Genomic DNA, 22,490 nt, shown 5'->3' on the forward strand with positions numbered 1-22,490 from the left:
ATCCAAGCACCTCCTGGAAGAACACCGTGGGGGTGGGCTGCGGGGGGCATCCAGGCTCCACACGTGCAGCCCGTGCCCCGCCCCGTCCCATCCCTCTCCAGCTGTGGACACTTGAACCTCAGCCCAGAAAAATGAACTCGCTGGGGCTTAGCTGCTCAGCTGCCAGACGGGCACAGGGGGCACCTCGCCCACCTCCAGGGGCAAAGCGGGCGGGGCTGGACGCAGAGACCTCAGGCTTGTGCCTGTGCCGCAGGGACCTGATCCCCAGGGAGCAGAGGACCCGGAGACGGGGGCCGGGCAGGGGGATTGGGGGGAGGCCCTGGTGGGGGGCTGCTCTTCCACGCTGGCCCCTCACCCCCAACACAGCCACATGCCCCTGCTCCCACCTCCTCCCAGTGCCCCACAGACATCCGGGGCTCCCTAGCCACCCAGTAAACCTTCTGCTTCAGGCCCAGGGCCCCAGAGTCAGAGGAAACCCATAAATACAAACTCATTTGCATGAAAGCCCAGGGGTCTGCGCTGAAGAAACAGCCCAGTTTCCAGGACAGAGAGGCCGGAGGCGGCGGCGGTCACCGGCTTCCTGGGACAACTGTGTCACGACAGCTAGGCTGGACCGTTGGTGTTTATTTAGACACACAGATAAAAGACGCTGGTGGCTCAAGATGTTTGTGCTCCAATTTTTTTTTTTAATGTATATATACATATACATATATATGTTTTTTTTTCTAAAAGATCAGCACATCACCAATTCTCCATGTTTTTTTTCTACTGAGCAATATATACAGCCTATTATATATGTGTGTGTGTGTATATATATATATTTATAATATTTTTTCAATAGATACCTACATTCAAGTAATGAAACACAGAATTTACAATTCCCTCTGAGGGCAGAGGAAAAGCAAATTCATACACAGTTCACAGCGGAAGTACCATAAGGGCCCAGCCAGCCAGGAGCCGAGGGCCCTCCCGGGGGCAGGGGGCAGACGGCAGCCGCACAGCGACAGTCACACTGCTGCTTATCGTGGGGCACGGGCAGGGGCTGCGGCGGGGGGCCGGCCTGCTATGCCCCAGCTGGGTGGGCAGGCCATGTGGGCTGACCCAGCCCCCTGGCCAGGGCAGGTTATGGGAATGTCTGGGAACCTCACTTTTCCAGGAGCCGCTCAAACTTGGGGTTCACGAAGGAGAAGCCAGCGAAGGCAGTCTGGTCCATGGAGTCGATGAGGTTCTTGTCACTGTAAGAGAGACGTGGCTTCTCGCTCAGGAACTCCTGGTCGAAGTTGCTGTAGTCTCCGTGGGACTTCTGTGGGCAGAGGGGGGGGGGGTGAGTGGGACCCAAGGGGCGGCCCCCCAAAGGTCCTCGGAATGAGTCCTTGTCAGGCTGGGCCAGGCCTGTGCGGTCCTTACGGAGAACAGGAAAGGGGGTCTCTCCCGAAAGGCTCAGAGGCCACGGCGGGAAGGCAGACGCCGGTTCCCCAAGGGGCCGGGGGAGTCGGCAGGGGCTCTGGGCGTGGAAGGAAGGTAGGCTCTGATCCAAGCAGGGTCCTGGCCAGCCACAGCCCGTGGGCCAAACCCCATCCAGCCCTATTTGTGTAGGTCTCACAAACCAAGAAGGCTTTTTACATTTTTTAAAGTTTAGGGAGCAGTCAAAAAAAGACATGAAAATTAAATGAAATTCAAATTTGTTTCCATAAGTGAGGTCTTAGTAACACCCAACCATCCCCATTTATCGACCTATCTTCAGTGGCCGCTCTGTGACCATCTGGCGGGCAAAGCCTAAAGTCTCTGCTGTCAGGCTGTTCATAGGAAAGGTTCACCTTCTGAGGGTACAGTGGGGGTGCTGGAGGTCTCCGGGTGGGGGCTGACCGGCCAAACTGAGTAGGAGGCCAGTGGCTTTGACCAGCACCGGGTTATAATGGAATTTGAGACAATTATTTTTAAATGAGGCAATTTTGTATTTTTGAAAGGTAAAAACCCAGATTTCTAGCTTCTTTTGAAAACTTGAGCCCTGGCAAGTCCACTCTGGGTGCCAAAGGCCCCTGGGACTCCTCGCCGTGGCCCCACCACTTCCCGCTGTCAGGGGCTGCTGGTCAGCACACCTGCCTTGCGGCTCAATACACAGGAACGAATCCATCCCCCCGTCTGTCAAAAGCGGGGACTGAAAGCGGCTGTGACTGTCCTGCAGCCAGCAGGGCCTGGTGGTGAGGGCCAGCCCAGGAGGCATCCGAGTACGGCGTCCCTGGTGAGGGCCTGCGCTCTGCAGCCTTGGGGCACAAACGTGGGACGCGTTATACAGGCCTCCCCCTGGGAACAGCATGTCCTAAGGAGGACAGGAAGCAAAGGACAGAAAGGGGGTAGGAGGGAAAGGTCGTGATCAGAAAGAGTCTACCTTCTTCAGTGTGTGGGGTACTCCCAGTTCTGGCCCTAACTGGCCTCTGCAGATTTTGGGCCTTTGTGCCAACCATCCCTCCTCTCCCTGGAATGCCTCCCAGCTGCCCTCTGCCTGGCCTCCTCTCTCCAGCCCTGCCCACATCTCACTTCCTCTGAGACCCACCTCGTTCTCTGCACCCTGGGCTCCTGCTGACAGACCCTCCCAACAACAACTGATTGTATGTGGCCTTTTGACATCCCCTGTACTGTTGTCTTTTATCATAAATGATATCAGCACGCAGGCTGCTTCTCTCCCTGAGGAGGAAGGCCTCCTCCCCTTCTGGGGCTGGGCCTCCCACAGGGCTGTGCACCTAACAGACACCTGGCATTTCTAGGATTTACTGGACAATGGACTGGATGCAGGGAGGGAGGGAGGGAGGCCTGAACCCTGATTCCTAAAGCACAATCCCCTGCATACAGCAGGCACTAAAGAATGTATGTTAAAGGCGGCTGGAGACATAGTTCCCAGTGTTTGCTGAATGACTGAGTGAGCAGAGAGAGGATGAGAACACGGGGGAAGAGGTCGTGACTGCACGTGCCGGGGAGACCGGTTTGCTGGCACAATGGAGAGGAGGAAAGCACGTAAATGAGGCAGAAGAGAGGCAGGGCAAAGGAGGAGATGCCCACCCCAGAAGGCATGGGGGGCAACACCGAGGGGGCGGCCCCCACGGGAACGGGCTCACGCACCACTTTGGGCTTGAAGGGCGGCTCCACTGCACGTTTCTCCAGAAGCGTCCAGTTGATGGTCTTGAAGAAAGGGTGGGTTTTGATGTTCCCTGTCACTCCCAGCCTCTGGGATGGGTTCCTTTCGAGCAGCTGTAAATGAGCAGAGGCCCCAATTAGCACTCAAGAGCTGTAGAAAATCTGAGCCTCAGCAACCCCAGGCAGGCCCAAGGACCCAGGCAGGTCTAGTCCAGCCCAGCCCAGCTGGCGCAAACCAGGCCCGCCCCTGGGCTGCAGATCCTCGAGCCCCTGGTGCCCCAGGGCCACAGATGGGGCAGCCTGGAGAATAAACACAGTGCTGGTTATGTATGGAATGTTTGCTGTCTGCCTGGCACAGACCCAAGCCTCACACATTTGTTTTCCTCCCCACAGCTCTGTACAGGTTCTCTCAGAGCCTCCACTTTGCAGCAGAGACAGACTCGAGAGTTGAGGCTCAGGGCTGTCTCCTGACCCCAAGCTCAGAAGCAACATGCCAGGCTGCTTCAGGGCAGGGCACGTGGCCAGGAGCCCCCGGAAATGCGGCGACGGAGCCATGTCCACAGAGCGTTAGGACTGGAGCATCAGTGAGGCTGCCATCCCAGACAGGAGGCTTCGGGCCTTCCCGCGACCCGAGGTCTGCCAGCCTCCCGCCCCCAGGGCCTCCAACCTTTTCCAGGATGTCTTTGGACTCCTTGGTGATCCAGCGGGGATAATGCGGTGTGTCCACACGGATGGACTCGAAGAGCTCGTCCTCATCGTCCCCATGGAAGGGGGACTGGCCGATGAGCATCTCGTAGAGGAGGACCCCGAAGGACCACCAGTCCACGGAGAATGAGTACTTCAGGCCCTGTAAGATCTGGGCCAGGAGAGCGGGTGGCAGAGCTGGGAGGGGCCCTGAGCACCAGCCAGGCCTCCCCACCGTGCTCCTGGCTGTGGCTCAGACATCGCTGTCCCCACCCTGTTGAGGAAAGGCGTCTGTCTGGGCTGCTGGCCGGGGGCCAGGGGGATGCCCGCTCACCTCGGGGGCGATGTAGTCAGGGGTGCCACAGAAGGTGCTGGCCTGTTTCTCCCCGAATATGTTCTCCTTGCACATCCCAAAGTCAGCAATTTTAATGTGGCCGTCCCAGTCCAGCATTACGTTGTCCAGCTTGAGGTCCCTTGGGGGGAGGGCATGGGACAGGGAGCCATCAGCAGTCAATTCTAGCTGCCGGGGCCCCGTTTCCAGCCCTGGAGGCTTAGGACTCTCTCTAAGGGGACAGGGAATGAGGACGAGAACAGGAAGCAAAAGGGGGCTGAAAGCAGGGGTTTCCTGCAAGGTGCCTACTGTGTGCCCTGTGCCAGACACACCATCCTGCCCCCTGAGGCCCAGGAGAGGTGACATCACATAGCTGGTCAGCAGCAGATGTGGCCCCGGGCTCAGGTCTGTATGACTCCACGAGGGCAGGGACCGCATCACTCTGGATATAGTTGATCGTGTAGCTAGATCATCACACGTGTGATTACAAGTACCAACGAAGGATGAACAGCAAAACCCCTCCTCCAGTAGCCCTGATCGCCAGCCCTCACTGCAGTGATCCTAGGCGCTGATGAGCATTTCACAAAGTGCCTCTCACCCCCCAACTTTTACACCTGAACCCTAATATTCAATCCACACTGGCCCATGGGTTGGTTTTCCACCTGATGACTTATCTTGGCATCATCCCACATTGGCACCCAGAGTTGGGCCTTAGCCTTTGGACGGTGCGTATGGATGCCCTGCAGGATGGGGGCTTCGTTTATGGGGCAGAATTCATGGAATCAGCCCTTTGGTGGCAGCTTCGACGGCTCACATGGGGCTTCCAGACGAGACGGGCCACGCCAAGCGGGGAGACACTGTACCTGGTCAGCACTGTGCCCCCGCCGATGGCGCCAGGTATGGGCAGTGAGTTCCCCGTCCCCGAGCCGGGCCGGCCTCAGCTGAGGGGCCACCAGGAATGCTAGCAATGGGGCAGGAGGTCTAGGCGAATACCCAACTAAGACAGATTCAAGTGGAGATGGAGCCCAAGCTGGGCCAGCCCCTCTCAGAGCATCTCAGGGGATAGGATGGGGCTGGCACGTTCCCTCCCAAATGCCCCGGGTCCCCCGGCCCCCACACCTGTAGATGATTCCTTTGGAGTGCAGAAACTGTAGTCCACAGACTATCTCGGCTGCGTAGAACCTGAGTGAGAGACACAAAGCGTTCAGGGATTTCTGTGGCCAGACCCTGCTTCTCCCCAGGCCCTCCCGCCAGCCCCCAGGGCAGCAAACACTGCAGACAACTCCACGGAAGCCTGAGCCTGATTGAACCAGGCTAGAGGGGCTGGCGGCCAAGGCAGGAAAGAAAATCATGAAGGAAAAGCCCCAAAAGAGACAATTCCATCATAAGAGTGTCTGCACATATAGAGATATACGTGTGTACACACACACACACACACATACACACACACACACACACACACACACACACACACACACACACACACACACACACACACACACACACACAGTCTGCCAGCCGGAGGGCTGCACACTGGGTTCTGTTTGTATAGACTGCTCTCTGCAAGGCTGCCCTGGCTGAGGCCCACTGGGACAAGACAGCACGTCTGTGCCGCGCTCCCAGCCACGCCTCACCCACTGCCCGTGGCTTCCCGGGCGGTCTCTCCAACCCCAGCACTAGCCCAGGCTGGCTTCTCCAGGGAGAGGAAAGAGGGCATGGTGGGCAGACCAGCAGCAGGCTCCTCCCCCCAGCGGCCCACACGTACGTGGCACGATAGAGCTCAAAGCGGCCTTTATCCTGGATGTGGTACATCAGGTCCCCCCCATTGAGGAATTCCATCACGAAGAACAGGTGGTCCTGGGGGGCGGTGAGCAGAGGCACAGAAATGGGCAGGATGCCCCCTCACCGCAGGCTGCTGCGCTGGGGCAAGCCCCAACAGGACGCAGGGCACAACTGTGCCCTGGGGGACATGAGGGGAGGAGGCAGCCCCGGGAAGTCTGGGGAAGATAGGGCCCTGCCCGGGGGGCTGGGGAGGGCCGTGGCCACAGAGGCAATGACAGACGGCTGGGCACCTTGGTCTGGAAGGTGCAGTAGAGGTGGGTGAGAAAGGGATTGTCCCAGGCGAGCGCCAGCACCCGCTTCTCCACCATGGTGCACTCCACGTCGTCATCAATCAGGACCACGTCCTTCTTGAGGGCCTTGATGGCGAAGAACTCCTTCCTGCCCCTGAGCTCTGCCAGCAGCACCTGCCAGGAGGGCGAGCGTGCTGAGCAGGGGAGGGCGGGGCCGAAGATCAGGGCGCCAAGCCCCCAAGCAGGAAGAAGCCAGGCAGGCTGGGAGGCAGGTGCCCCTGAGCTCCCGCGCTGCCCCCGGGCTGCGGCCCTCACCTTGCCAAAGCTGCCTTTGCCCAGGACCTTGTGAAAGGTGAAGTTCTCGATGGCGCACCTGGTGCTGCCCTCCCAGAGCTTGCCGTACGTCCCGGTATCTGCCCAAAAGACGGTGCTTCAGCTCAGCCCTCTGTCTGCCATACCCCTGGGGCCCCGGGGAGCCCTGGGCGAGGGGCCTGGAAAGGAGGGCACCCCCTCCCCACAGGTGATGCCTCCTTTCAAGTCTGACTTGACACCAGATGGAGGTCAGGCCGTTCCTGGGCCCTAGTGGGAGGGGAGGCCTTCTTGGGGGAGGTGGGCCCAGCTCTACCTGGGCCGTCATCTCCAGCGACTCCTGGCTTCCTCTCAAAATCCTGGTAGATCCCAACAGGCTCTGACTCCAACTTCCGGGAGGATCTCTGGAGGAGGGGGTGGAGGTCGGAGGAGCAGATGGTCCCTCACACCATGGTCAGAACTCGCAGCCCAGAGCGAGGAGCCCAGCCACCCGTAACTCGGCCCTCACTGCCAGTGCGGACAGCAGGGGCAGAGCCCAGGACCCCCAGCCGGGGCATACACACACACACTCTCTCTCTCCTGTGGCACAGGGACACCTCGGAGGTCTGTAAGGCACTGATCACAAACAAAAGTTCTGTAAACTGAACCCCACCTTTCCAACCACTCACTCAACACGTTTCCGTGTTGCCTCCGCTTGTGACTGGTTCTAGGATCTTACCCTAAGTTCTGTGGTGTCCCTGGAGCCCCACCCACTCCCAGACACACACATCGCCCCACAAAGGCTTTTGCTTCCAAGTGCCCTAACTTCGGGAGTGTCCTCCAGGCCCCCCCAGTAAAGAACCACTGGATTAATTTCCACAACAAGCCCACCTCTTCGGTGTCTCATTGTTGAACTAGGTCTCCTAGAAGCGGGATTCTGGGTTTACATGCCCTCCAGTCTCCCCACAAGGAGTGGGTGAGAGTCCTGACTGCCCCCCACCTGACCCACAGCCCTGACCGGGGTTCCCACAGTGCCCGCCCACCTGGCCAACTTGGTTCAATGCCTCGGCCAAGAGCTTCTGGTTAATGCCACAGAGGTTGGCCACCTTCTTCTGGCACTTGTGGTGCACGTTCATGCCACAGTCTGTGGTAAGAGGAAGCAGGCTGTCAGGGCCTCTGCCCAGGCAGCCATCAAGCTCTGGGAAAACTGAACCCTTGCCTCAGGCTCCGCCAGGGTGGGGAGGTGGGCAACAGAGAGTGGGAGAAAGCAGGGCTTTGGTAAGGTCTGCTGGGCTTACTGTCCTTACAAAAAAACTTATCTGAAGCCATCAAGAGTGCTTCAAACCTTTTCTTATTTAGATAAAAAAAGAATAAGTTGAAGATATGGGATGGGAACTAATGCTAAACCCTTCCGAGAAGGTTTGGGGCAAGCCAGACAAGTCAGCGTCCCTTCAGGACTCTCCTGTCTGTCTATCAGCAATGCCGGGGGCAGCGGGGGAGGGTCTGTGAGGCTGTCGGCTGAGCGCTGCCAGTGCTCCAAGGGCTGTGGCTCTTGGCTCACATGCCCCTTGGGGACTCTTTGGTCCTACTCCACTCTTATCCCGATTTGACACTTGAGGTCACTGAGCTCAGAGTGGGGGGGCCTCCTGCCGGGGGCTGGGGCGCACAGCAGGCGAATGGCAGAGCCAGCCAGTTCCGCGGGGAAGCCTTCTGCGGCCTCCCCCATGGACTCCCCCGGCAAGGGGGCGAGGGCGGAGAGCTGAGCTGGCATTCATGAGATGTGGGTGGGCAGGGGCCAGATGGGGGCCCCCGCGCCCCCACCCCAACCCCAAGCCGGTGGCACACGCACCCTCACACTTCAGCCCCTGCTTCACCAGCCCCCAGAGCAAGCTGCCGCAGTGGTCACAGAAGGTGGGGCTCATGTAGTTGTAAACCTTGAACCGGTGCGGCATGTCGATGTTGAAACGTTCTTTCTGGAACTGGAGTGGGAGGGGGTGCAGGCTGGGGGTCACAGGCCAGCTCCAGCTCCTCCCGCAACCACTCCCTTACCCCCAGCCCCGGGCATGGCGACAGGCCTGGCACGGCTCCACCAGGGACTGGGAAATCCAGAGGTCCAAGGAGGGAACAGGGGACGTGGGGAGGGGGGGCGGGCCTCCAGGGAAGGGGTAGGGCGCCCAAGCCCTGCCACCCAGCCGAGCCGCCCCACCCCCAGCCCCGGGGCCCCGCCTCACTATGGTGTCCCGGCTATTGGCTGCCGTGCCCGTGCACCGGCCGATGATCTTGTCGATGCACTTCTTGTGGATGGCAGCGTTGCATTCTTGAGGAGGCACAGGCCCGAAAGGGGGACGAGAAGGCACCGGGAGAGGCAGCCCGTGAGCCGGAGGCCGCCGGCCCCATCCAGCCCTCTACACAAAGCCGCCGTTCTCCCTGGCGGCCCACACCCTCACCCCACAGAGCCTCAGGCCCAGAGCTTGGTTTTTCTCTTCTCCTGCCAGCCTCGTAGGAGGAGCCTGGAAGGGATGGGGCCTGGTGGACGCGGACCAGGAGCTCAGACCAGGGAAGGCAGAGGGGGTAGGGGTGCAGTGGGAGAACGGGACGCAGGGCCGCCCTTCCCTCTTCTGTGCCCAGGACAGCAACCAGCCCCTAAGCTCTCTCGCAAGCCCACACACAGACTCGAGGCACCACAAAGACACCCGCACATCACGCCCAGCACACGTGACAACAGCCCAGCCCCGTGCACACAGTGCCTGCCACACGCAGTCACGCTCACAGTGCAGTCACCCCTCCGGTCTTCACCATGCCTCTAATACCCTGAGTACAGATGGGGAAACTGTGGCACAGAGCGGGTGAAGGAGCTGCCCAAGACTCCACGGCTAGGGCGTGGTAGTGCTCATAACTGCCAGCCCACCTGCCTGCACAGGCACCATCATGGGGAAAGGTGTGCTCACACGTGTGTACCTAGGTACACGCGCATCTAAACAGAGCACGCAGGCAGCCGGGGGTGCACTGGAAAAGGTGGGATAGCCTCTCGGGGAACGAGCGCCTGATTTCTGAGTATCACAGTGAGGCCGATGCGGCGTCACTGAGTGCAGAGAGGAAGGGACGTGGAGAACAGCTTTCACAATCAGAGCAGCTATGTTCACAGCTGCGCTGTGATGCAGGGACACCCAGATGCACGCACACAAGCACGCAGAGCCCTCATTCAGGCACACGCAGTCCCAGCAAGAGAAACACAGGCTTTCCTGAGAACACACGCAGGCACACGTGGGCACACATGTGCATACAAACCGGGCTGTGGAGACACGTACGCCTGCATTTGTAGCCTTGTTTGTTGAGACCCCTGAAAGGCAAACCGCCAGGCAGGGCTCAGTATAGGCGATCCCCCCGCATGGGGGCCCTCCCTGCCCCCACCCCGCCCCGGTGGACACAGCCAGCCTCACCAAACGAAGTCTTTGCACACAGAACAGAAGGTGGGCTGCCCAAAGAAGGTGGCAATGAACTCGTGGTTCTTGATGTAGTGAATCTTGGCCTGCTTGATGGCTCCACGGCGGGTCATCGTTGGAAACTTCGCCTCATCTTCACCCCGCATGGACTGCTTGCAATCTGGGGGCCGAGAAGCAGGAGGTCGGCCCCAGCTCCAGGAGGCGCAGGACCCCCACAGTCCTTCCCAGGGCGGACAGACTGCTGATAGGGGCTACTTCCCTACACCACCATGCTGGCTCTGGTCTCCTAACCTACGTCCCCAGCCCAGATAGGAAGGCTCTTACCTATATCTTCCAGGAAATACTGCACAGACATCAGCACCTTAGCCTGGGGTTGCAGGTCCAGCTGCGGGCGGGGTGGGGGGTCAGTGGGGGTGGGCCTGGGCCGAGCCAGACTCAGAACCCACCCCCATGGCTGGTTCCCTAAGGCCAAGGGAGTCCTGGCAGCCTGGCTGGACACCTGTCTGTCCAGTGTGGGCAGGGCCCTACCCCCCGCCCACCAGGGTATTGTTACATTTGGGGAAGTGAAAGGGTTCAGCCCACACCCAGCCCAGCCACATGGCTGGGGTAACAGAGTGGGAAGGGAAACTCCCCACCCCCTCCCCGGCTGCCCCCTTAACAGAGATTTTAGAAAGGAGGCACCCTGTCCCCTGCATGTGCAGACACACAGACGCATGCGTACGGCCACACTCCTGCTGGTCTTCCCTGTCGGGGCCTCTGCATACCCAGCCTCCTCACACGGACTGGTGAGCTCCCAGGGCAGGACCCGCACCTCCCCCAGGACCCACGCCTGGTGACTGACCCTGTCTCTCAGGGGAGTGGACAGAATACACAGCGAGTATCTCTGCCTGACTGGCTGAGGGTCGGTGCAGCCCTGGGTCAGCTCCTCTCCTTGCCCGGGCCTGTCACCCCACAGTGGAGGCTGACCAGAGTCCCCGGTGGTCACAGGCTCCTTTCCAAGGGGGACACCTTAGCTGCAGAGCCCTAGTTTGGGCAGGTGAGCGGCGGGCCATCGGCCTTCCCCTTCTCCCACCCTCACTGTTCAAGGCCGTAGGCGGTTCTCCCCAGTGCCTGACTGGGCTGGAAGATCTGGGAAGATTCCAGACAGAACTGGGAACAATGAAGCTTGGAGAAGTGGGCCTGGGGCCCGGACACAGGCGGGGACTGTTTAACTGTGTGCACACCCTGCCTTTACAAGAGTAAAAGGGAAAAGAGTAGTCATAACAATGAGGATGGAGCACCGACTAGGTGCCCAGCTCTGCAAAAAGCCCTGTAAGTCCAGCCACTCACTTCAACTGAACAACGGGCCCCAGGCAGGGTCTTCCAGCAGCACCTCCTTTGACAGACTCAGAAGACGGCTCAGAGTCCGCGGATTGGATACACTGCAGCGCCGGCGTTTGCTGCCCCGCTGTGTGGGCTGCCCCCGGACCACCACCGTGCCCGCACCCAGGCGCACGACGGCACCCTCACCCAGAACTCAGCCTTGCCGTTGTTCTTCTTGCAGCGCTCGGCCAGCACGGACACGCCCACCGTCACCTCGGACACTGGCTCCTCGGCGGCCCGCATCAGCACGATCTGGATGACGCGGCCCTCGTAGATGTGCGCGTCGAACGTGGACTTCCACTCGGGGTACATGGTGGGCTTCCTCTGCACCAGCGTCTTCCCGCGCTCTGTGACGGGGCAGCAGGCAGGCTGGGCCGGGGCCCCCCGCCCCCGCCCCTTCCCGCAGCCTGAAGCCCTGCCAGGCCTGCCAGGCTCTCCCCCCACACCGAGGGGCGGCGTGGCAACCTCCCGCGTCCCTGGGGCCCAGCTCCCACTCCTTAGGCTGCCTCACTCGCACCATGCCCCATCTCCAGGCCTTGCTCCTGCTGTCCGCTCAGCCTGTGACCCTCCGTCTCCAGCCCCACCTCGGGGCCACCTTCCCTAGTCCACTCCCCCAGTGACCACAGGCCAAGAGCCCCGCATGCCAGCCACGGTACTGGAGGCAAGGAACGGGGCAGAAAGAAAAGTCAAACCCAGCGCCTGTCCTCGGGGCCCAGTCTCGGGTAGAGACGTGAACCGGGTCACCGTTCAAGTGAACGTTAAATCACAGCTGGGATGAGACTGAAGTGGGTCAGCTGGTAGTTCCAGACACACCCGTGGTGGGTGAGCCTGCCCCAGCCTCAGGGTCAGGGAAGGCTTCTGGAGGAAGGGACCACTCAGCTGGCCCCTACGGGATGAGCCAGGGGTCCACCAGGTAAGGGGAGAAGCAAGGGACCACTCAGCTGACCCCTACGGGATGAGCCAGGGGTCCACCAGGTAAGGGGAGAAGCAAGGGACCACTCAGCTGGCCCCTACGGGATGAGCCAGGGGTCCACCAGGTAAGGGGAGAAGCAAGGGACCACTCAGCTGGCCCCTACGGGATGAGCCAGGGGTCCACCAGGTAAGGGCAGAAGCAAGAAGGAACGGCATGAGATGCCTGCCTCCTCCAGGAAGACCTCCCAGGTCCCAGCCTGGGCCAGTGCCTCCTCTGGGTTGCGCTGCTGGTTCCTACCACAGATTCATCACCTAGCTCTCCCACCTGACTGTGAGCCCCAGGAGGGCAGGGCCAGGTCAGCCCTGGAGCATGGAGGTGTCCCTGGTGCCCAGCACAGGGCCTGGTACATACAGATATAGGGAGTCGTTGCGTGAAACAACCCATGGGGGAGGAGCCGGAGCCCCCAGCCCGAGAGAGGGCTCCACAGAACTGGTGCTCGAGGCCCTGCAGGCTCTCAGTGGCCTCTGCTCTCCTGCGCCCACAGCTGGGCCCTGCAGGGGGATGGGTCCCTCCGAGGTGCTAGGGGAACGAGGCCCGGCCCCCTCCAGCGCCTCCCGCTGACCAGATGGCCCAGCCCCCAGCCCCACCTGTGCTGAGCGCCTCCTTCATCTTCACCGCGCAGAAGGGCTGGCCTGGCTCATCCGCAGCCTGAAGCGAGCCCAGCTCATAGGAGTTGAAGGCGATGCGCAGGAATGGCGCCATGCTGGGGCCTGCAGCAGGGCTGTGCAGACAGAAGGGGTGAGGTCCGGAGCGGCAGGGCCGGCCCTGGGAGGTGCTGGGATCCCCACACGTCCCCCGGGGCTCCCACAGCACGGAGGTGGGCCCACAGGGGGCTAAAAGTGCAGTAGTCCCAGCTGCCCGTGTTAACATCGAGAAGTTTGTACATCTGGATTTGTTGCATCCCTTGTAAAACTGGAAGATGCAACATCAGACCCACTGGGCAAGAGCAGGCTGGCAGTGACCCCTTCATCTACTCCAGGCCAGGGCCCCCTTACACTCCCCAAACCTACCTGGGCCCTGGAGGCACGTGAGTCTGTGACCCCCAAGTCATTCATCTGGGGAGTCGTTCAATGCCTCCTTAACACGCAATTGCTGCCCACTTACCTGGGCCAGGTACCTAGGGCATGCTGCCCGAGACAGGGCAGCCCCCTCCTCCTTGCACCCTGCCCCACGCAGCCCTTGGCGGTTTTCAAAGTTTATATTTGTTCATCACTACCCAGGCACACAAGACGGGGAAGGGGAGCCCTGAGGCTGAGCCAGAGGCTAACCGGGGACCCCACTGAGGGAGCGCCCGCTTCGCCCGGACCCCCCCACAGCAGCAAGCTGCCCCTGCTCAACCCCAGCCCCTCGGAAGGCTGCCTGCACTTTCCAACTAATTTTTTCCAAATATAAACCTATTTTAATGCAGAACATAACACTGCTTATGCTTTTTCAACCAGAGAGCCCCACACTCCCCTCTTCAGCACCGTTCCTCAATTCATGGGTCACCCCAGCAGGTGACAGCGAGGGGCTTTCAGGCCGCCATGTGTGGAGAGGGCCCTCGTGTGCGTGCCTGCGGGTGTGCACTCACACACCCGCACGGACACTGGCTCGGGGTCTGCATCGCTGTGGCTGAATGAACGCGGGCTCATGCCCATGCCCATGGACGCACTCCCTCCCTCCTGACCACAGTCTCAGACACCACCCCCCACCCGCATCGGCACATGTGCACACACGCAGGATGCCTGCCCCTGGGATGGCTCCCCCAGCTCCTCCATGAAGCACCCCGAGCAGCAACCAGGTCTGCAGGGAGCTCCCTGCCCAGATGAGCTCACAGGAGACGCTGACCTCGGCCTGCAGCCCAGCCCAGTGGCCCAGCCAGTCCTTAAGGTTGGCAACCAGAGAAGAGGGGAGGGGCCAGGCAGGGCAGACCCCACCACGCCTCCTGCCTGGGCCTGCCTCCTCTTCAGAGGGAGTGAGTGTGTGACTCTAAGCCCAGCCCCCACGGCCTCCAGCCTGCGCCCAGCCAGGCCGCCCACCAGGACCCGTCGCTAGGCAGGGAGGAAGAGCCACCTGCTGGCTTCTCCCTGGGCCAGGGCACGCGTGAATGTGGGTTGGTGTGTGTGAGGGTGCGTGCAGATATGACTGCACAGCTGTGGAAACCTGTGTTTCCACACAGTGTGAGTGGTAGCACGTGGTGGGCACTCGTTAAAGCTGGACTGAAGAGTGGCCAGCACGGGCCTGGCTGGGAGCCTGTGCAGAACCGGGCCAAGTGTCCCAAAGTCCTAGGCAGGAAGCACATCACGCCCCTCCTGCACCCACCTGGCCTGGGCCCCAAGGTGAGGGCTCCCCGGGGGTCCAGAGTGAAGGGCAGGACGGCAGGGCCCCTGCACACACTTGCCACGTGTCTGTGTCTGCATGCTCGGGGCCTGACCCCGGCAGACAGCTCGGCTCCGTGCTTCCTAACCCGAGCCCCCGGCGTGGCAGTGATGGATTTCCTGGGTGTCTCAGGATGAGGATGGAGCCGGAAGGCAGGAAGGGCCAGAGGGGCAGCTGGGCTGTGGGGGCTGGGCTCCTGGGGCAGTCATGGCAGCCCTGGGGGCAAACTGGTGGGCAAGCTGCCTGAGAAGACAGTCCCGATGGCTGATCCCCTGCTCTCAGAGAGGGAAACTACATCCCCAGAACACAGAGCTGCTCACCCTGGGGCAGCAGGTGCATCAAACACCTGCCGGCCAGCTCTTCCTCCCCACCTCCTCCCCTCAGGGCCCAGCCAGATGGCCCCCAGGCTCCATGACCTCCCCTGCCTCCAGGTCACCCAGCAGAGCTGTCCTCGGCGACAACCCTGGGGCTGCTTAGAGGAGACGGTTTTCCCAGGAAGGCGAGGTGGGGCCCAGAGCTGCAGGCTGCCCATCAGACCTGCCCTCTGCCCCACTCCAGCCACGCTCAGACCAGCTTCTGCTCACAGTTAGGCAGAAGCCACTGCAGGGGAAACCACAGCCAACGCCAGCACTAGCCTCAGCCCCAAGCCTGCACAGCCAGGCCGCAGCGCCCGGGAGGGGAACGCGTCAGCCACGTGGGCTGCCTAGCGCCCTGCCAGCCAGCCCCAAACCAGGGCCCTGGCCAGGTTCTACTGCCTGCACCCCCTGGAGCCACAGGGACAGACACCATGAGCCAGCATCTTCTCCCACTGTCGTGTGACCTTGAGAGGCTCCAGGTCCCCCCTGCGCACCAGAGCCAGAGTCGCCCATCCACCCTGCAGGGCATCTGAACACCCGTGGTGAGGCCCGGGGGTGAAGCAATGGCACAGAAGCTGACTATTTATAGCTCCCATGCAAATAGGCCCCAGCCCACAGGCCCCAAAGGAGGGCCACTGGCTCAGCCTCAGCTCTGCACTGCAGGGCCATGGAGCTGGCAGGGGCCGGACCCCACGGAGACCTCATGGCGACCAGCCCGTGCCTCTTTGTCTCTACCCTCCTGCTTCTCCAGCCCACAGCGGAGGCAGCGCTTGGAAGCAGGGAGCACCAGGTCGGGGTGTGAATCTCAGCGCCCCACTTACACGGAGGATTGTCCTTCTCTAAGGCCCACAACATGCAGAGTAGCCATGAGATGGCATTAGCTCCCTTTACCCTTGTGCAGGCCTGGAAGGTGGGTATTTACTGATGAAGAAACAGGCTCAGAGAGCCTCAGTGACTTGCCCAAGATCACACAGCCAGCAAGCGCTAGAAGAAGGATTTGAATCCAGGCTGTTGACACTGCAGCCCACGCTCTTCCTTATATGCTGTGTTGGGGAGCAGAGGCGAAGGGAAAGGGGGCAGAAGTAGACAGGTAAGTGTGCCAAGTGCCAGGAGCAATAAACATAAGCACACCTTGAGGGCAGAGAAAGCAAGGAGCAGGGGAACAGGCCTGAGGGAGGTCTATCTACCCAACCCCCTCGGGGCTGGTCCTGGGCTTGACCTTGAAGACGCCCTCCCGTCCACCCCAGGCTGGTGGGCCATCCTCCAGTTCGCAGGCCCTGGGGAAGGCTTAGCTCTACTAGATGCCAGTCCTGGGGGGATGAGGGCCTGCTCCCCTCCCCGCCCAGACCAGCAGCCTAGAGGTAAGGAAAGCTGATCCTGGGCCAGGCCAGCGCCCACAGGCCACCCCCTCCAGGGCGAAGGAAACCTGCTCCCCCGAGTCCAGGGCAACAGGCAAAAGCCAACCTCAAGAGCACCGGAGTGACCGTGGTGGCCGAAGCTCCTGGGCCGCAGAGGACAAGCGTGTGTGTCGCGCATCCTTGTGTGCGTGTCCACAAGGGGGAAGGGCGGGGCTGTGGCCAGAAGGGTGCCCCCAGGAACGGGAATATATGTTCTCATTTTCCTCCCACAGTCTCATGCAACTTGTTCAGTAATAATTGTGTTAAATTGCAAAAATAAGACCCATCAAGCCACAATATCTCGGAGAGACGAGCCTTTGAGGCCCGATATGCCCATCTCGTCTTGTGCAGAGGGGAATGCAGACCGTGCCTGGTGGGAGTTAAAGGTCCAGACTGGAGGCCCTGGGGGGCGAATGAATGAAGGAGGAAGGCAGCCTGGAGGCCCAGTGGCGGGAGGGCAGCAGCGCAGGCAGGGGGAAGCAGGCCCGGTCCCAGCAGAGCTGCAGCAGGGCAGGGGGCCAGGCGTGGCGGAAGCCGCTGGGCTGGGCAGGCAGGCGGGCAGCAGCTTGGCGGGAGGCTGGCCCTGCCAGACTGTCTTCCCAGACAGAGGCGAGTCAAGAAGGCCACAGGGGTTTACAACCCAGGAAATGGGCTCAGCAAGAATAGCAGGAGGCGGAAGCAGGGAAGGGTGAGCAAGACCCTTCCAAGTCCTGCCTGAGGCCCCGTGCCCCAACCCCCACATGCGCGCCCCGTCCTGCGAGGGCCAGGTATGGGCTCAGATCACGGCCAAGTCCCAGAGCAGGGGTGCTCCCATCACCGGCTCCTCCCCAGGGCTAGCACCTCCTTCCTTGGCTGCCACGTGCAGGGGTCTGGGACTGCGCTCAGGAAGGGATCCGGGTCTGTGCTCTGAGCGGCATCTCTGCCTCTAGCTCAGCCTTCTTGGCCCTGGCCACACATCTGTCCCACGGAAATCCGAATGTCACACAGTGAGGCCCAACCCAGCCCACTGGAATCGGATGAGAATCAGAGGGGAGGCCCAAGAGGCAAGATTAAAACTTTTGCACCTTCAAAAGGGGTGGCAACACCCTGAAAACCAAGGCCCTGGGCCCTCTCCCCAGGAAAACACCTGCATGTGGCAACCTGGTTCTGGACATGACAGGTGGGGGCTGTAGGTCCCGGAGGCCCAGCCCAGGCACCACGGTACAAGACATACCGTGTAATCATGGACTCACAGCCTGGTGGGGGACAGTCACATAAATACATAATTACAGAGGAGGATATGACAGCCACCCAGACAGCAAGTGGAAGAGGGAGAGAGAGGGACTGGGGAAGGACAGGGGCCAGAGGGGCCGCTGGCTGGGGGTCAGCAAGGGCTTCACTCTGAGAGATGCACATGGGTGCCACCTGCCCGCCTGGCCAGAGGGTCTGGAAGGGTCTCCCCCTTGGGAGCGGAGTCCCTACCAGCTGTAGGCCGTGCGTCCCAGCTAGCCTGAGGATGAGGAAGCCCTGGGCTCAGCCAGATGGAGGGATCCGGGTACCCCTGAGGGAGGAGCAAAGGCCCCTCCATGGCAGGCCTGAGGACAAGGTGGCCTCTGTGAGGAGCTGGGGCTGGGAGCACATCAGGGCCTCTCCCAGAATAACCACACCCGTGTGCACACACGGGCCCACTTACCAACCCAAACACGCAGCTCCACACAGAGAGCCCTGCCTGCTGTTGGACACACACGCACGGTTGTAACCACAGGCACTTGGTGACACACAGCCAGAGAAACACCCCCCAACTCGCCAGCTCTCACGTGTTGGCAGACATCCCGGCCCACAGAGAGGGATGCACTCCTGCATGTATGCACCCACACAGACGGTGTGCACACAGGGTGCAAAGGCAGGGTTCATGCACACAGGCACAGAGAGACACTCACAAGCCTGGAAGAGCCCCACACGCCTGACTGGGGTCAGGGCCCAAGCAAGTACAACACTGCTCTTTCTACCGCAGCCCCTGGGGCACAACAGGAGCGGGGGAGGGGGCAGCGGAGTGTCAGGCAGGCTGGGCCTCCTCACTCAGGGGAGGTGGAGAAAGTCCCTCCTGGCCCAGAGCAAAGTCCAAAGTGTGCAAGGGAAGGAGTGGGCCCGTGAGGCACGCCCCCACCTATCTGAGGGGAAGTCAGCAGAGGCCGAGGCTGGGCACAGGTGGCAGTCACAGGCTTGGTGCACAGAAGGGGGGCCTTGCACCTGTGCAGGGGGACAGCCATGCAGGGCACCCCACACATGACCTCCACGGAGTGCACACTGGGATGGAACTTGACAGGGAGAGGGCACCCTCCACTCCACACTCCACCCAAAGCTGTGAAGCCAGCAGGGCAGGGGGCCGGAGAGGGGCCCTCCCATTCTAAGCCTGGCATGGCCCATCCAGCCTCCAGCGACATGAGGGCATGTGTCAGGGGGGTGGGGATGGTGGCTCCACCAGCCCCACGGGACGGGGCCCCAGGTCCTCGCCTCAGTGTGTCTTCTGTGCATCCACAGAAGCATCCTCCTAGTCCCTTCGATTTTCCTCATTGTTGATGACGATCTTTGTGTTTGGGAAAAAGTAAGATGGCCACTTAAGTCTTTTGCCACGTGTCCTCATGAAGGTAGCAGGGCAGCCCTGCTTTAGAGAGCTGGGGAAAGCAGGGAGAAAGGGAGAAAGGGAGGATGGGGTGCACAGGGCTGCAGGGCGGCCTGGCTGCGGGCTGGACAGGGCTAGCTCAGGTCTGGTCTGCCCAGGGTGCCTGTCAGCTTGGCCAGGATGCTGAGGCGTCCTTGTCCATCCAAGGGATGACCTTGCCCTGCCTGGGGGGGTGCTGAGTGTGGGACCTGGCACCCAGCAGCTGCCATCACCACCCTTACCACCGCTGTCATCCTCACACGTGGCCCCGCACCCCCACCCCAACCCCCACTCCCAGCTGTCTTGTAACCTTAGGGAACTCGGAACTTCCTTGGGTCACTGGGCGCCGGGGTGCTCTCACGCCATCCCGCCCCGCGGTCCCTGCTCGCGTCTGCTGCCTTGGGAGCAGAACGGGCCAGGCTAGAGCTGCTGTCCGGGGCCTTCGTCTCCCATCTAGACAGTGGGGACCTGAAAGCTTTCTCTAGCCCTGGTACCAGAAGACCCTGCGACCCTCCTCCTCTCCCAGCCCGCCCCACCCGCGGCAGCCCACACCAAGCGGACCTCGGATCCAGTGGCTCTGGCAACTGGCCACTCCTTGGGGCCTGTTTACCCAACATAGCCATAGACATGATCTAAAGCTTCCGGGGCTGTTGTGAAAACAGCAGCTCAGCCACCACAGCCTGCCCTCCGAGGCGAGGCGCCTTGGCAGGGACCTTCGAGGACAGCCACCCCGGCCCTGTGCCCAGGGCCTCTCGACCTTCCCCACCAAAGCCTGAACCCTCATCCCCAGTCCGGGTTCTCCTGAGCTGCCTGTTGACTCCCACATCTCTACTTTCCACCCAGATCCTCCTCACCTCCAGGCTCCTGCAACCACCCATCTCTCCAACCTCGCATGCTCTAGAGATGCTCACAAGCGCCCGAACTAGGCCTCCTGATGCGCCCCTGCCAGTGCCCGTCGTCTCCAGCAGGGCTGGTGCTCCCCTGAAATCAGGCTGACACGGAGATCTCTTGTGTCCTCCCCCTTTCTGCCTCTGCAGTCTGTCCTGAAGGCCTGTCTGTCTTCTCTCCACCACCGCCCCCATCCTGGCACGGCCGCCCCCCAGGCTCGGCACCGCCCGCTCACGCTCGCCAGCCTCTGCTGTGGCCCTGCGGGTCCTCTGCCCCCACCACTGGGCGTGTCTTTTAAAACAGTAAAGCAGATCCCCGGTGTTCCCCATTTCCCTTCCGAGGAGCCCAGACTCCTCTCCTGGCCTGCCCCCCAGCCCACTCCCACCGCCTCCATGCCCACCCCGGCTGCTGCCCTCCCTCACCCCTCTGCCCAGCCACAGTGGCTCTCTTTGGTTCCCTAAAAGCCAGGTTCCTTCCCGCTTTACAGCTGAGACACCCGAGGCTCAAAAGGGGCCAGTCCCTGGCTCAAGAGCACCCAGAAAGCAAACACCAAGAGAGGGCCTGCAGGTCCGCCTGACGCCTGCAGAGGTCTTGCTCCTAAACCTTCAGGATGCCCTCACTCACGCCCAAGCCCGGACCCTGCGACTCCGCAGCCCCCCAGCTCCCCAGCCCCCCAGCCCACCCACTGCACCACCATCGCTGCGCTCCAACACCCAAGGCCAGTCTCTTCACCCTGGAGAGTGACGGCCCACGCTCAGCCCAACCCCCCCTGGCTGGCCGCCTAACAGGTACATGGGATGGGCAGGCCCCTGCCACCAGCTGCCACATGTCAAGGTCATGTGCATGGGTGGATGTGGACCAGGGCCACTTCTAGCTCCCCCACTCTTCCAGCCTCCATCCGCCCACATGTCCACGTCCTTCCCAAGCCCAAAGGCTGACTCCAGGGGTCCTAAGGGTGGGCGGGCTGGCAGGAGGGCTCTCCTCCACCCCCGTTGCCAGCCTGGGCTGCCCCAAGCCCAGTGTCCTGTGGGGCCCCGAGCAGGGGAAGGGGCCACGGGGTGACAGGAGGGGGCAGCGGGCGACTGTGGCCTGCCTTCCCTTCCCTGCTTGCATTTGCCGTGAGATCTACTTTTCTCCCTTTGAAAGGGAGTTTGGGGGGTCAGGACGCAGGGGTTGGGCTGCCAAGCAGGCCCAGCCACCCCACCCAGCGCTCCCCTCCGCCGACGGCTCTGAGCCTACTGCCTCCCCACCCCGCAGCCCAGGGGCAGGGGACCAGAAGCTGGAGACCCGGCTCCTCGGTGGGCTCCGTTACCACGTGGCCCCGGGACGCTGGGCCAGTGCCAGGCCCGCAGACACTAATAACCCCTCATCAGCACCGCTTGCTGGGCTTTGCGCAGCTGCCACAAACCCATTGCTAAGCACTTTACATAACTACAGTTTCCACTCCTTAAACACTAACAATGTGCCAGGCACCACGCTAGCTACTTTGTGTACATTATCTGTTGTTTCCGGCACAATTCCATAAAGATGGAGGCTATTATTGGCTCACTGCTCAGAGGGAAAACCGAGGCACTGGGCATCAAAGCCACTTGCCCAGGTTCACTCACACAGCCGCTTGGAGCTGCAGCCCAGCTGTCACCACTCACACGTGAGGGGCCATGCTCGCCAGAGCTAAAAATCTGAGCCTAGAGCTCTGGGGCCACACCACACTTTGCTGAGCTTCCCTCAAGGCCTGGCCGGCTCTGGCAGCGAAAAACATGGCCAGTCGGCCTAATCCACTGGCCAGATGCTGCTCCCCCTCACAGGCAAGGCCAGGACAGGGCAAGTCTCCGAGGGAGCTGGTCAGTCTCACTCTGAAACCACTTCCTGGGCAGCCAGAGGAAGTGAGCCTCCGGAAACACCTCGGATGGACGGGCCTCTGCCTTGGGCCCAGGCTCTGGGAAGTGCACAGACCGCCTCAGTAGAAGTACCCTGCCTGTCCCAGTCCCAGAGCCTAGCAACTCCACTTCTTCCAGCATGGACACTGCAGGGGTCGGTGTTGCTGACAGGACCCTGCCCACCTGCAGGCACCCTGGCCCAGTGGCCACAGGCAGCCCACTTCCTCCTCTGCGGCGGCAGCCACAAACGGTGCTGTGCAGCTGGCCCCTCCCCCATACCCATGCACCCCACCCCCAAATGCTGACCACTGGTCAATGGATAGGGGTGGGGGGCTGGCCCAGAAGGGCAGGGTAGCTGGGGTGAGTCCTGGGCAAAGCCCACCTTTCAGGTGGCCCAGCCCTCTGGAGTGCCTGTGGTCACAGCCACACCTCAGACCTCACCCGCAGTGCCAGATGCAGGCTGGGCTGTGACCCCAGGGAGCCCCCTTCCTGACCCAGATTGGGCACTGTGGTGTGTGCGGGCAGGCATCTGGGTGCACTGGTGACTGGGTGAGCACCTGGGTACATGTTGGAACATGCCTGTGTGCATGCATGCATGTGTGTGGTGTGTGTGCAAGGCTCTGGTGGGTCTGCAGGTATGGCTGCTGGGTGCAGCTCCGGTGTCCGCACTGGGTGAGCCTGTGCCTGC

The 22,490-nt window shown here is 61.4% G+C and overlaps 1 protein-coding gene across 2 annotated transcripts in view; it reads right to left on the bottom strand.

The window, feature by feature from the left end:
* Positions 1 to 726: 726 nt before the first annotated feature.
* Positions 727 to 22,490, bottom strand: part of PRKCD (protein kinase C delta) — a 32,988-nt gene continuing 11,224 nt past the window's right edge. For both annotated transcript variants that reach the window (XM_036877820.2, XM_036877819.2), the window contains exons 3-19: positions 12,873 to 13,006; positions 11,460 to 11,659; positions 10,275 to 10,335; positions 9,948 to 10,110; positions 9,816 to 9,847; positions 8,739 to 8,824; positions 8,357 to 8,486; positions 7,551 to 7,651; positions 6,845 to 6,932; positions 6,535 to 6,632; positions 6,220 to 6,393; positions 5,913 to 6,004; positions 5,267 to 5,329; positions 4,151 to 4,289; positions 3,800 to 3,988; positions 3,118 to 3,246; positions 727 to 1,303 (exon numbers count right to left, since the gene is read on the bottom strand). In XM_036877820.2, coding sequence (XP_036733715.2) covers positions 1,145 to 1,303; positions 3,118 to 3,246; positions 3,800 to 3,988; positions 4,151 to 4,289; positions 5,267 to 5,329; positions 5,913 to 6,004; positions 6,220 to 6,393; positions 6,535 to 6,632; positions 6,845 to 6,932; positions 7,551 to 7,651; positions 8,357 to 8,486; positions 8,739 to 8,824; positions 9,816 to 9,847; positions 9,948 to 10,110; positions 10,275 to 10,335; positions 11,460 to 11,659; positions 12,873 to 12,987 — 2,019 coding nt within the window. In that variant the 5' untranslated portion in view covers positions 12,988 to 13,006 and the 3' untranslated portion in view covers positions 727 to 1,144. The remainder of the gene's footprint in view (positions 1,304 to 3,117; positions 3,247 to 3,799; positions 3,989 to 4,150; positions 4,290 to 5,266; positions 5,330 to 5,912; positions 6,005 to 6,219; positions 6,394 to 6,534; positions 6,633 to 6,844; positions 6,933 to 7,550; positions 7,652 to 8,356; positions 8,487 to 8,738; positions 8,825 to 9,815; positions 9,848 to 9,947; positions 10,111 to 10,274; positions 10,336 to 11,459; positions 11,660 to 12,872; positions 13,007 to 22,490) is intronic.

This window comes from Manis pentadactyla, chromosome 1, assembly GCF_030020395.1.
Source record: "Manis pentadactyla isolate mManPen7 chromosome 1, mManPen7.hap1, whole genome shotgun sequence".
NCBI classification, from domain to species: Eukaryota; Metazoa; Chordata; class Mammalia; order Pholidota; family Manidae; genus Manis; species Manis pentadactyla.